Genomic DNA, 15,025 nt, shown 5'->3' with positions numbered 1-15,025 from the left:
CCATCCAGGTTATAGCAACCCGCTTGACTGATATCCCATCCATCATCAATATTCACTCTGTTCATCTCAGTGGCAGCACTGTGTTACTGCTGCAACTCATCGAGTCTACTTTCCGAGCCTGCGACCTCTACTATCGAGAAGGATAAGAACAACAGAAACATGTGAGCAGCATCATCTGCAAGTTCCCCTCCAAGCCAAAAAATAAAAGAACGTCAGTTTGCTGCTCTTTTAACAAACTTGTTTGGACATGAGCAGATGAGTCTTCACTGACTATTTATGACCTCTAGTTTTAAAACACTCAGTTTGTGATGGAATTTTCCCTATTTCAGTGAAATCATGAAGGAGATTCATGGTGCCTGGTCCTTCCTGTCAGAGAGCAACTTTCCTCTCGCAATCTTCTGTTGTTCACCTCATTCATAGGCAACCAGCCTCTTCAGACTCTTTTTCAAGGAATCATGCAGCCCGAGAGGCAGAGCTACCTCATCACTTCCGGAACCTTCTGGCATTCATGCCAACACTGCCATCTTTAACCACTTCAAACAATATGAGTCAGGAACTGCCCCTCATTCTGTGGTGCTTGAACATGATCACAGAGAATATGGTCGAGAAAGTTTTTTTGACAGGTACCTGGAGACACTGGCGGAAGAAGTGGTGGAGAGGAGGACAGTCCTTCTTTCAGCAGACTGTCAAAGGAGGCCACACCACCAGTGGGTGCCAGCTTGGACACACATCATGGCCTGTGTCAGTCCTATGTCCCAGGTTAAATTAAACACACATCAGTACAGGAAAAAGATTAATGATCTATGTTCCACAAGGGCAAATCTTCACTCTGCTATTTCTCAATCACAGCGCATGCCACTGCACGCACACCAGAAACTACAACCCTCACTACTGCATACATCATGCGCATTCAAAGGCTCACACTCACCTCATCCTCTCAAATAACAAACCTTTCCTGCCTTCTGTGCTTTCCACTCAATCACTGGCAACACCTTGCCACCTCTCTGGTTTCTACATCACCACTAACGGCTCTTATTTTTATTCAATCATGGAAGGGGGTGTCACTGGCGAGGCCAGGATTTATTGCCCATCCCTAATTGCCCAGAGGACAGTTAAGAGTCAAACCACATTGCTGTGTGTATGGAGTCATATGTAGGCCAGATACGAATGGCAATTTCCTTCCCTAAAGGGCATTAGTGAACCAGGTGGCTTTTTTTCAAAAATCAACAACAGATTCATGGTCATCAGTAGACTATTAATTCGAGATATTTATTGAAATTAAAATCCACCATTTGCAGGATTTGATCCTGAGTCCTCAGAACATTACTTGGGTCTCTGGATTAAATCCATCAGATTCAATTCCTCTCATTGTTTCAATGCAGGAAAAATAGGCCTACATCGGAGCCAAGACTGGTGGGGTTGTGCCAGATGGTAGACTCATCATGACACAGCGGACATCGAGACTAGCACAACCACTGATTGGGAATGGTGAGGTTTCAGTGAGTAACTAACCGAATCTGCTTCATTGTGTTGTGCTGCACTGCTCTCCCACTACTACCAACACAAACTCCTTCTTAAACTGGACAAGCTTTTTATCCTTCTTAGATAACTAATACTCACTGATGACTTATTCAGACCGTGGCAGCACCCAGGCCAGAAAAGGCCAATGCCACAGGCCGTCAGCACCTCTTCCACCTCGGAGTAGGAAGTCACTGAACCCTCAGAAACAATATCCAGGTGAGATGTATGAGCAGAGAATCTGTGGGGAATGTCAGCAAGAGAACACTACCTCATTAAAGTAACTCCTGAACCCTCACATCCAACCCACTGGAGTCTCATGGCATAGCAAGACATGGAAGCTTCCCAAATAGGTCAATGCCATGTCTCTGAATGCTCCATTGAGGAATTTGAATTCTGACAGGAAACCATCACGGTAGCTCCACACTTTGCTCAACACAGACCATGTCCTTGGTATATTAACAGTTCAGTGTGTGAATGTGATGACAATGACATGTTGTCTGCTCGTGATAGCTATGGAATGTGTTCGCGAAATGCCAAGTTAGTTTACACTTTTAATACAGGGCAAAAGTGAGGACTGCAGATGCTGGAAACCAGAGTTTAGATCAGAGTGGTGCTGGAAAAGCACAGCAGGTCAGGAGCAGGAAAATCGATGTTTCGGGCTAAAGCCCTTCATCAGGAATAGAGACAGGAAGCCTCCAGGTTGGAGAGATACATGGGGGAGGGGGGAGCTGGGGAGAAGGTAGCAAAGAGTACAATAGGTGAATGGGGGTGGGGATGGAGTTGATAGGTCAGAGGGGAGGGTGGAGTGGATAGGTGGAAAGGAAGATAGGCAGGTAGGACAGGTCATGGGGACAGTAATGAGCTGGAAGGATGGAACTGGGGTAAGGTGGGGGAGAGGAAATGAGGAAACTGATGAAGTCTACATTGATGCCCTGGGGTTGAAGGGTTCCGAGGCAGAAGATGAGGCATTCTTCATCCAGGCGTGTTTGTGAAATGCCAAGTTAGGTTCCACTTTTAATACAGGGCAAAAGTGAGGACTGCAGATGCTGGAATCTGATGACCTATCACCTCCATCCCCTCCCCCATTCACCTATTGTACTCTTTGCTACCTTCTCCCTAGTCCCCAGCTCCCCCTCCCCCATTTCTCTCTCCACCCTGGAGGCTTCCTGCCTCTGTTCCTGATGAGGGGCTTTTGCCCGAAATGTCGATTTTCCTGGCAACTAAACTTTTAATACAGTTTGTCTAATTACAGTTTTTGAGGTGTCATGATCAGAAGACACTTGATGTGCACAATGTCATGGTCATGATTGCTTGCAGACATAATTCCTAATGTGCATTCTTGGACAATGCCAGAGCTGCCATGAAGTGCAATTTAAATGTACATGGTTGGAAAAACAGGAATCAGTAGTTGCATGATGAATTCAATTGTATCTTCACTGGCCTCGTGACTCCCATGAGTTTTTGCCATCCCCCTGTTTCTATCAAGTCTCTCCACCCCTACTACCCCTTTTATGTAACTACCAATGTCTCCGATTTACTCCAACAGGCTGTGACTTTGTGAATTGCCATACCGTGCTGGCCTAACACTCTGCTCATGTCGAGGTCAGTGTGATAGTCCTGGAGGTTTATGCCCTTACCTGTGCTCTATGAGATCTCACTCTTCTATCACAAATTGCACCCTTTTCGCTGTCATCATCCCCTCTGTAACCCAATCCAATGAAGTCTATAACTGCTGACTTTCCCCAGGACTCTAGTAGGACTTAGTGTTTGACTGACCATGGCCAATGCACTGGACTGACTCACCTTAACAAGCTGACAATCTTTCCCTCTGTAATAAAAACCAATGTGAGATATAGAGGCTCCACTTAAATTCAAAGTGAGTGAGTGTGATGAAGGCAAGCTAAAATCCAAAAGGAGCATACAGCCTGGATGCATGGGTATTCCTGCTTGGAAAGCAACTTGGGCAGAACTTGCAAGTTGTAGGTGTCCCTGAAGAAGTGATGAAGTGGCAATGATGATGGTGAGGCTGGTGGTTTGCCTATGCTAACTTGTGTGGTCAAAGGTTGAAGGAGAAAGGTGTCCATGGAGCAGGTAGGGACATTACAGTGAAGACATAGTTGGATGACAGATGGCTAGCTGTATAGACACTGACGTGCATGATGGGGAATTGCTCCATCTAGTGTCTCAGGAAAAGTGAGGAGAATTAGAAATAGCATTGAAGTGAGGTGAGCTGGCCTATTAAAGAGATACAAATGTATGGAAATTACAAGATCGGAATTTACCATTTAGAACCTATGGAGACAATTGGAATAGAATTGTCTCAGTGTAGTGATCCTGATTTCTTGACCCACATCATAGCTTCCCAGCTTTCTCATTTCTGACCAAACCATGGGATGGCACAGTGGCTCAGTGGTTAACACTGGTTAGCAGTGGTTAGCACTGCTGCCTTACAGCATCAGGTAACCTGCGTTCGATTCCAGCCTCGGGTGACTGTGTGGATATTGCACATTCTCCCCGTATCTGCATGAGGTTCCTCCTGTGCTTCGGCTTCCTCCCACAGTCCAAAAAATGTGCAGGTTAGGTGAATTGGCCACGTTAAATCACACATAATGTTCAGGGATGTGTAGGTTAGGTGTATTATAGAGTCATAGAGATGTACAGCACAGAAACAGACCCTTCATCCAACTAATCCATACCGATCAGATATCCCAACCTAATCTTGGCCCAAATCCCTCTAAACCCTTCCTATTCATAAACCCATCCAGATGCCTCTTAAATGTTGCAATTGTGCCAGCGTCCACCACTTCCTCTGGCAGCTCATTCCATACCCATACTACCTTCTGCGTGAAAAAGTTGCCCCTTAGGTTTCTTTTATATCATTTCCCCTCTCAACCTAAACCTATGCCCTCTAGTTCTGGACTCCCCCACGCCAGTGAAAGACTTTGTCTACTTATCCTATTCATGCCCCTCAGCCTTCGACGCTCCAGGGAAAACAGCCCTAGCCTATTCAACCTCATTCTATAGCTCAAATCCTCCAACCCTGGCAACATCCTTGTAAATCTTTTCTGACCCCTTTCAAGTTTCTCAACATCATTCCGATAGGAAGGAGATCAGAATTGTATGCAATATTCCAAAAGTGGCCTAACCAATGTCCTGTATAGCTGTAACATGGCCTCCCAACTCCTATACTCAATACTCTGATCAATAAAGGAAAGCATACCAATGCCTTCTTCACTATCCTATTTACCTGCAACTCTACTTTCAATGAGCTATGAACCTGCACTCCAAGGTCTCTTTGTTCAGCAACACTCCCTAGGACCTTACCATTAAGTGGATAAGTCTTGCTCTGATTTGCTTTCCCAAAATGCAACATCTCAGATTTATTGAAATTAAACTCCATCTACCACTCCTCAGCTCATTGGCCCATCTGATCAAGATCCCATTGTAAAGTGAGGTAACCTTCTTCGCTGCCCACTACACTTCCAATTTTGGGGTCATCTGCAAACTTACTAACTATCACTCTTATGCTCATATCCAAATCATTTATATAAATGCCGAAAAGTAGTGGACCCAGCATCAATCCTTGTGGCACACCACTGGTCACAGGCTTCCAGTATGCAAAAAAACCTTCCACCACCACCACCACCTCTGTCTTCTACCTTTGAGCCAGTTCTGTATCCAAATGGCTAGTTCTCCCCATGAGATTCCATGAGATCTAACATTGCTAACCAGTCTCCCATGGGGAACTTTGTGAAATGCCTTACTGAAGTACATACAGATCACGTCCACTGCTCTGCCCTCATCAAACCTCAGTTACTTTTTCAAAAAACTCAATCAGTTCATGAGTCAGGGAAAATGTAAGGGTGGAAAATGTAAGGGTGGTCACGGTGGAATGTTCTTCGGAGGGTCGGTGTGGACTTGTTGGGCCGAATGACCTATTTCGAATTTCTGTCGAATTTCTATGATTACACTCCAGGCATTTATGTATCATGAAGTCTTCTATCAGTTTTTATGTCATTTCTAGAGAATAGAACTCCAGTCTGGGCAGTTCTATTGACTCTCTCGAGTCAAACATCATCCTTCTGAATCCTTTTGTCACAGTTTCTCCAAAGCCTTTATATCGTATGACATTATGGGCCACAGAACCGTGCAGAGTGAGCAATATTTTAGCTTTTCACGTCCTAAGTATGTTCAACTTATTGTTTGGAAGAAGCAAGCGATTATTTTTTCGCACCACTAACCTGTTTAGGATTTACTTATGATGTAGTCAGGAGACTGTTATCCTTAGTCTGGATCTGCACTGTCTCTTTTTATAGAACAGACCAACCACTCAAAATATATTAAGAAGACAGCCCAAACACAAACCTTTTCTTATTTTATGGGCAAGTGGCAGGCTTTGCATTCTGGATGCAAATCGATTGGCCAAATTTCCAGATTTGAAGCAAAACACATTTTATTCATACAGTGTAATTAAAATACAATAAAAGAAGGAAGAAATTGGAATAATTAACTCTATTGGAAAATTTAACATAATAATAGGTCACGGAACTACTAAACAGTAACTGTTAAAATATAGTATCCTATAAACACACGCTTGGCAAAGGCAAGTTCAACAAAAAAAAATGTCTCACAGGCGATTCTCCAGTCCAGGAGGAAAAATATCAAGAAAGGACAGAGAGAAGGGAGCAGGAAGAGATGTGCTGCAGCTTTCAAACCCAGCTTCAAGACTAGCAGGTACTGCTACTGAAAAACTAAAATGAAAACTTTTGATTCTGGACAAGCATACTGCACCGGCTCAGGCTGATTCTATTGTTCCAACTTAAAAAGAAAGACCCCAAAGCCCCACAAGCTGTTTACTTTATTGAAATAAAATAGACACCTCTATCTTGAAAACCTCTCATAAAAAAGAATCAGGACAAAATTCACCTCTTAAAGCCATGGTATCGTCACTCTCTCCAAGAGCTGTAGGAAATGTGGATGTGGGGTAGCGTACATTTAATCAATTTTATCTTGTCATCAGCTTGGGGTATTTCATTGTTACAGGTTCTATTTGACAGTGATCTACATCAGAGATTTCTGATTGGTCTGACAGCATTATTGTTCTTCCTCCTCTATTATTTTGAAATGAACAAGTCACAAAATTAATGTAAACAGCTCCTAAGGGGCACAACAATAAAAATCAAAGGAAACTTATCAAGCCTAAATTAAAATAAAATTTAGTGAGCTTTTAATACACCCCAGCTTGTGTGGTGCCAACCTATTGTGGAAGATTGTTGTCACCTGGCCTGTAAAATGGAGGATCAATGATTGCCGTAAACCCAAATAGAGCTGCCATACCAATATGATTCTTTCATCAGTGGAAAAAAATCCAGTGTCAGCAACTGACAAATTCCAGGCCCATTTTACAAATATTGGGGGGGGTTGATCATTTAAAACAGAACTGCAGCTGGAATTGTGTCAATATTCTGGGGATTAGGTTCCTATTCACACTTCGAAAATCTCCAGCTTTCTGCTGCTGAAATATCATCAGTTCCCTTTTTTTTAGAGACTATTCTGTTACCACCCCAATGCCCTGAGAGATGGACTACTTTATTTAAATCCAACCAATGTTTGCTGATTCTTTTTCTGCAATCAGTTTATCCTACAACCATTTTATTTTCGAGTCATTTTTCTCCAGTCTCTCTTTCAAGCCTTAAATCAACTTTTGTGAAACAAGGTAAGTTTCCTTGCAAGCTATGGAAGATCATATCAGAAGTTTAAATCTAACGTTTAAACAAAATAAGATGAAGAGTTTCACCATGTCCCAATATTCCAATTCCAACTGAGGCCCAGTGTTATATTTAACATGAATCATTTCCTCTTGCTTGTTTCCCTTTTCAACATCGCTTTTCCTGAAGTAACTGATATGAACACAAAATCATAGCTGATTTTAATTAGTTAAACTTCACATGGGATTTGTCTATTATTCACTCAAAGAATCAATATGGTCTGCTGTGTGCTCATAAAAAGGTTTTGTTTCCTTCATGCAACCAAACACATTCACCCCTTTAACAAGTATTTTATCTCCCAGTTATTCCTTTCTCTCTGCAGAACACACACACATTCTTCCTTTAAAGGAAGAACAGAAAGCTCTGCACTGAGGACTTATCTGTTATTGCCTTCAGTGACACTCCATTATCACAGAGCACAGAAGCATCAAGCATGACAAATACATTTATGTTCTGACTTTCTTCCTTTTTTTGGTCAACTGTCTGACTTTCAATCAATATTCCAATCCAGATTTTCTTCTGCATTCACTCCCAAATGGAGCTCTAGTTGATTGTTTGGTTCAGAGGTGAAGATGGAGTTGGCACACATTGGACCCGTGAATAAATTCGGACTTGTGTTCCAGGTGCAGGCTGAAAATATGTAGCTGCTCTCTGAAAGAATTCCCTGACTGCTAGCTTCAAGTGACTTCTGTACTTGGCTCCATAAACCACTCTGATAATCTTCAATTCCTAGCTTCTTATCACTTAAGCTTAGTACTTTAGGTTTGGTCTGACTGAAGTAAAACTGGATTCCACTTAGATGCCACCCAAAATAGCAATTAGCATTTTAACATGGGATCTTGATTTGACCATTAAAAGAGGTTACTGCCTAAACCAGACAAGTGCCCTGACCACCTATGAACATTTTTTCTGGATGGTATCAACTGGCTCAGAAATAGGAACTAACAAGTGCTTCTGAATGAATTTTAAGTGACTGACCACCTCATTTCCACTCAGCGGAACAGTGGTGATTTTTCTCCACATAGTGGGGCGGCTCAGTGATTACTGCTGCCTTACAGCACCAGGGTCGCAGGTTCAATTCCAGCCTCGGGTGAAATTTGCACATTCTCCCTGAGTCTGCGTGGGTTTCCTCCCCGTGCTCTGGTTTCCTCACAACTGCAAAGATGTGCAGGTCAGGTGAATTGGCCATGCTAAATTATCCATAGTGTTAGGTGCATTAGTCAGAGGGCAATGGGTCTGGGGTGGGTTACTCTGCGGAGGGCCCGTGTGGACTTGTTGGGCCGAAGGGCCTGTTTCCACGCTGTAGGGAATCTAATCTCGTGTCACTGAATAATAATGAACAAGATGATTTTAATTCCCATTCTCAACCCACCTCTCTTGAGACTTATTACAGTGGTCACATTACAATCTATTCAACACAGTGATTGGCTGGAATCTCTTTGTTTTATATGACTCAATGTCTGTTCCACCGAACTATTATGGTCCTTCTCTTTCATTCAACTTACCGGAAATCACATGTGCAGTATGGACTCAGCACTATAACAGTGTACCAATAATGTATGCTATACTTACAGCATTCAGACCACAGAGCTGGTAGCAGGCCATAATGACAATGACTGTGATGACTTGCCAGCGTACAGACTGCTTTCTCAGTAAGTCCAACACTGATAACAACTGAACGTGTTTTTGGGCTTTCCTTTCTGCCTGGACTTCCTCCAGTTCTTTCACGACATCTTCCTTCCCACTAAAGATTTGAAATGCTGAGAAAAAAAAATGGAATTAATCTTTTATCAGATGTCAGAGAAAGTCATTTTATCAACCTGTACTGTGGAATTGGTGAGGTTATTTCAAAAGCAAAAGTATTGCAGATGCCGGAAAGCTGGAATAAGAACAAAAGGTTCTGGAAAATCTCCACCCACCAGGCAGAAAAAACGATGATTGAATGGGTGATTTTTCCTTTGTCTGAGAGGCCACTTCAAATGTAATGAAATATTTGCTTTTGGAGCTTATGTTTAGATATTGCAGAGCACTGCCCTGAATTAGATAAGGTCTAATTGCTGCCTGTTTTGTAATGAGTGAAACTGGATAATTAAATCTTGCCATAGAAATAACTCAAGTATCACTTTAATTCCAATCACTTCTACAAAAAGCAAATTTCTCTTTGCTCAGACAAAGAACAATGGAAAAAGTGCCAATCTCAAAGTTATTAATCAAGTTGGAACCTGTTCCATTTATTTCCTTGAACAGGTTTTAGACACTAACAACTTCTGACTCAGATCCAAGTCTAGGTACATTTATATCATGCAAGAAACACATTTGGAAATAAATAATTCTGACAGAAACATCACACTTACTCATAAATGTTGACCACTAAATGTTTGAGATGTGTAAAGGAACCTGGTTCTGAACATATCTCTCGCTGGAATTCCGGGCTTGGATTCTGCTGCCTTCCCTGCCTGCCAATGTTGTCTCCTCAGCTTCCATAATAACAAGCCTCAAAGAAGGTACAGACATTTTGCCAGCAAGGTAGGAAGCTCAGATTGGGAAATTTTCCAACTTGGCAGACTCATCTCCTTTAAAGTGGCCTTCGCCTGCTGTATCTTTGTTGGGGAAGGTGGAGCCAGTGTGGAATTGGGCCAATTGGCTGCAGAGGCATTTCAGTGGTACCTGCCCATGGAGGCAAGTAGAAAGAAGGGCTTTTTAGCTGGCTCTGTTCTCTGAGACTTTACTTAGATGTGCAAAAGGCTGTGAGACTCTCTTGCTCTATAAACCACCCACTCCTCAGCCATCCCCATGCGTCCATAACCCAATGCAAGGCTGATATCCCCTCAAACCACACTGTACACCTTCATGGCTCTGACATCCCCACACTCTCTTATTTGACCTTTGGTCCTTCCATAGCCATTCACCTGGTATTCACTTGGAACAGACCTGAGAAGCCATATGAAGATGAAAAAAGATTAAGGTCTAAATATTTGAAACAAAAGAGAACCTCTGATTATCCTGCCATTTTTGTGGGTGTGGTGGACATTGGGAAATGGAACTTGAATTCAAACAACACCCTGATACTTCACAGAGGCAGTGGTGTTTTAGTCATATCAGATTTTCATTAGCCAGGAATGGGAGGTGTGTGCAGATTAGGTCTGAGAGCAGTAGATCTGAACCTTGAAGAGTTTCTTGGAGAGGTAAGGTACCCATTTACCTATTTGCCAGGATATTTTTAAACAATCTATTGACCAGTAGATGAGATACACTATGGTTAAGCAAGGTAAGGGACATTGTGAGAGAAGTGGGGCAGCATTTAGGATGTTCAAAGTAGAAAGGAATGTGCATAAAAATTATATAAACTCATTGGAACTGTCAAGCCGAAAAGTAACTGTCAAAAGAGCTTATCTGAAGGAACTGACAAGGCATTTAAAACTCCTACCCTTAAATTTTAAAAAAGAATGTCTTGAGATGTAAAAATATTTCTTGCTATTTCACTATCTCTGTTGACATAAGCCTGAAAGCTACCATTACTCGATTAGTGCTGCAGTTCTTACTTCATAGCTTTCCATTATCACAGTGGATTGCATGTGTTTAATTGACAATTCCAAGTTATTTTACACAGTTTGAGGAGGGATTATTAAACAAATTTACATGTTTTGATCTCTTTTATATCAATTAGATTACTTTAATCTGTAACAAAGTAAGTAAGCTTTCCCTGACAAAGGTTGACAAATCCCTGGGACCTAAGCAGGTTTTTCCCAGAACTTTATGACAGATTAGAGAAGAGATAGCTGGGTCCCTTACTAAGATATGTGTTCTATTAGCATGAAGTGCCGGAAGATGGGAAGGTGGATAATGTGGTGCCATTATTTAAGAAAGGCAGCAAGGAAAAGCCAGGGAACTATAGACTGATGAACTTGACATCAGTGGTGGGCAAATTGTTGCAGGGAATTGAAAACGTAAGGACTGATTAGGGATTGTCAACATCACTTAGTGAGACACCATTTCCCATGCACAAACTTGATTGAGTTTTTTGAATAAGTGACAGAGAAGGTTGATGAAGGTAGAGCGGTAGATGTTGTCTATATGGATTTCAGCAAAGCATTCAACAAGGTTACACATGGTAGACTGGTTAGAAAGGTTAGATCACATGTGATCCAGGGGAGCTAGCTAATTGGATACAAAATTGGCTTGAAGGTCGGAGACAGAGGGTGGTGGTAGAGGATTGCTTTTCACACTGGAGGCCTGTGACTAGCATTGTAACACAGGGATCAGTGCTGAGTCCACTGCTTTTTGTCATTACATAAATGAGTTGGATATGAATGCAGGAGGTATGATTCACAACTTTGCTGATGACACCAAAATAGGTTGTGTCGTGGATAGTGAAGAAGATTATCTCAGATAACAGGACCTTGATCAGATAGGTCAATGGGCTGAGGAGTGGCAGATGGATTTTAAGTTAGATAAATGTGAGGTATTGCATTTTGGTAAGGCAAACCAGGGCAGGATTTATACTGTTAATGGTAGGGCTCTGGGGAATGCTGCTGAACAAAGATACCTAGGTGTGCAGATTAATAGTTCCTTGAAAGTGGAGTTGCAGATAGATAGGGTGTTGAAGGCGGCATTTGGCATGCTTGCCTTCATTGGTTGGAACACTGAGTATAGGAGTTGGGACATCATGTTCTGGTGATACAGGACATTGGTGAGGCCACTTTCAGAATACTGCATAGAATGCTAGTCATCCTTCTACAGGAAAGATGTTGTGAAACTTGAGAGAATGCAAAAAAGATTTACAAAGATGTTGCTGGGACTGGAGAGTTTGAGTTGTAGGGAGAGGCTTTTGTCCTCCGGGTATGTTGGATGCTGAGGATGTGGCCTTATTCAGATTTCTAAAATCATGAGGGTCTGGATAAGGTGAATAGCCAAGGTATTTTCCCTCAGGTGAGTTTGTCCAAAAATAGAGGGTATAGGTTTAAGGTGAGAGAGGAAAGATTTAAAAAAGAACCTGGGGGGTAACCTTTTCATGTAGAGAGTGGCACATGTATGGAACAAGCTGCCAGAGGAAATAGTGGAGATGATTACAACATTTAAAAGGCATCTGGATGGGTAAATGAATAGGAAGAGTTTAGAGGTGGGACTGGGTCAGATTGGGATGTATGGTTGACATGGACAAATTGGACCGAAGAATCTGTTTCCATGCTACATGACTCTTAGTGGTCAATTTGCTTTTAAAATAAACACATTGTTATTCACTAACCACAAAGATAGCTAATCCTTCAATATTTTCTAAAAACAGCTAATAAAAATGTGAACACATCCTTCTGCTTAGATAATTCATTTAGGAGCCTTTGAAAATCAGCCAAACATTCATAAAGGGCTCAGGTGTAATAACAGTCTTTGGGAAATGCAAACTGAGAAAATGATCAAAACTGCAGGAACAGATGATAATTTTTTTTTCTAAGCTAGACTGTCAGTCATGCTGGAGTGCTTTGATTATCTGCCTTTTTATTTTTAATTGAAAGCTAAAGCTTGTTTATTTAATCTTTAAAGGGCTTGAGATTTAAATCACTTTAGACCATAGCATTTGAACAGACCTCATCAATGCTTCATAAGCATTTATACCTCCTCCATAAAATCATGGCTCCAAAATCCTTGCAACAGCAAAAATAATTCCTTTTAAACTTAAGTGGCCCTTGCCAATATTTCATTTTCCATCTGTATAATTGATTATTTGTCCACATCTATCTGCCAGTAAAAACAGAATCTGATGGAAAAAGGAATCTGGATCCTTTCCATCGTGTTTACAAGATGCCTAAAGTCATCCCAACTTTGCCAGAAACCTGACTCCTAAGAATATGCAAATATAACTCTCCATATTGCTTCAGTAGCGTAGAACCCACAGAAGGCACATTAAACCAACCACTAGGATTACACGTCTTCAGGTGGTTGAGGCTTATGTAGGAGGAACACCAGCACAGACCAGTTAACTGTGCTGGACATTTTGCACAACTCTATGTAATACTGAGCAGGGAAAGTGACCAAGAAGTCAAGGCGCACTATGAATACTCAATGTCAGTGTTAATAATAGCTTGGATTTTGCTGTCAGTGGTAGCAATGCTGTATGTCAGCGACCATGAGAAACATCTAACCATCTCTTTCAAAGGGATTTCCCCTTAATCGGTGAAAGCAGTCAATGAATTGCTCTCACAGACAATTCTGCAAGTTAAAAACATTGAATCCCTTCACTTTTAAATTTATACTTCAGTTATTTTCAGAATGAGTGATCACCATTGGATCTAGATAGTGCTAAATTTCATTAAAAAAACTTTTAAAAGCTGCACTTCTTTTTGACATTCTTCGAAGTTAAAAATAATTTCTCCAAGCCAGTGAGTGTGTTCAGCAGCAATTATCGAATTAATGGGCTATTTAAAGTCCAATTACAACATCTGTCAACAGTGTTTAACATTTTCAAGGGTTATTATGATGCAATTAATGACACAGTGGAAGAGATTGTTGTCCTTTCACTGTCTGCTTCAGGATTACATTCTGGAAGACCTCAAGAGTATGCCCTATGGAGGACAACAGTGGAGCTTCTGCATTATTCTGAGGAAATGCAGACTCCCAATTTTGACCATCAGCTTCAATGAAGGAATGGTGAAGAATGCCGAAAGTCTCAGGATCCTTACTGCTGCGAAGCTTCGGCCATTGATTCAATCATGTGAAAGTCCTAGGTTGTGGTAAAACTGGCCAGTAGTAACAGCTGCAAATTAGTAGGGATTTAATGTTGAGCTCAGTTTACCTTTTCACTAAATTGACATTTTATATTTGTAATTGGAAAAAATAGAGAAACGAACAGTCCCATCTCCCAGGATACAGTCTTCTGATTTAAAGTCTTATACGGGGTGAAAATTTCTTTTAATGACTGTCATTGTGATGTGCCATGCTGCTGGCTTGAACACCTTCTGATTTCTCCACATTTTTTATTTTAGTTTAAGACTTCCCTCACAGTTTCTATTTTCTAAACTTCATTGCTTCTACATTAGCTGCAGTAAAATCTTCGACATTACAGTAACCATCAGGCCTGGATCATAGGGAAGTCACAGAACAAAGCAAAGTTAATATTTATATATAGAGTCATGTAGGGAGCTTTTCTCGTTGGTGATGTTCACCCATACTACCTGTGGATTATATATAATGTGGTGTCAGGGCAAACAGTTATTCATTTCTAAAACCAGGAAATATTAAAGGCACAGCTTTATTTTTGAATAACTGGAATTGTTGAAAAGAGCAGATCCATATTTGTAAGTATAAAGCAGTTGCAAGATAAATTTATTTATTTATGTAACTGGAGTGTTGAGGGACATGGATTTATTTATTTAAGAGCCCTGAGAAATTTATCGCTGTCTTGGCAGCTACCATAATATCTTCATTATCTAGCAGTCAAAAAAAGTTAAATTTCTTAATTTCATCTACGAAACTTCATGGTACAACTCCAGGAGACAAGGGATATCCTTTGAAGAGATAGTTCCTTATTGCCTTGTGTTACCCAAGATAGAGCCACAATCAAAACCATTGCTCACAGAACCATCATCAAAGAGTCCATTGTTCCCCTGAAGTTGTGTTTGTGGTGCCTGAACTAGTCAGCTGCATTCTCCATTACATGGTCTGTTAAGCAGATCCAGACCTTAAAAAATGAAGCTAAGGAATGATAGAGATCATCAAAGGATGAGGAAGGGTGGGACACTGAA

General features: G+C 41.3%; 1 protein-coding gene across 8 annotated transcripts in view; it reads right to left on the bottom strand.

The window, feature by feature from the left end:
* Window positions 1-15,025, bottom strand: part of slc2a9l2 (solute carrier family 2 member 9, like 2) — a 368,855-nt gene that overhangs the window by 124,525 nt on the left and 229,305 nt on the right. For all 8 annotated transcript variants that reach the window (XR_006312845.1, XR_006312847.1, XM_043698097.1 and 5 more), the window contains one exon: window positions 8,862-9,049. Coding sequence is in view for 6 of the 8 variants with exons in the window: in XM_043698097.1 (XP_043554032.1) it covers window positions 8,862-9,049 (188 nt within the window). In the remaining 2 variants the exon portion in view is untranslated. The remainder of the gene's footprint in view (window positions 1-8,861; window positions 9,050-15,025) is intronic.

Source organism: Chiloscyllium plagiosum, chromosome 1 (assembly GCF_004010195.1).
Source record: "Chiloscyllium plagiosum isolate BGI_BamShark_2017 chromosome 1, ASM401019v2, whole genome shotgun sequence".
NCBI classification, from domain to species: Eukaryota; Metazoa; Chordata; class Chondrichthyes; order Orectolobiformes; family Hemiscylliidae; genus Chiloscyllium; species Chiloscyllium plagiosum.
The sequence above is the reverse complement of the archived record's forward strand: the minus strand, read 5'-3'. Positions and strand labels throughout refer to the sequence as shown.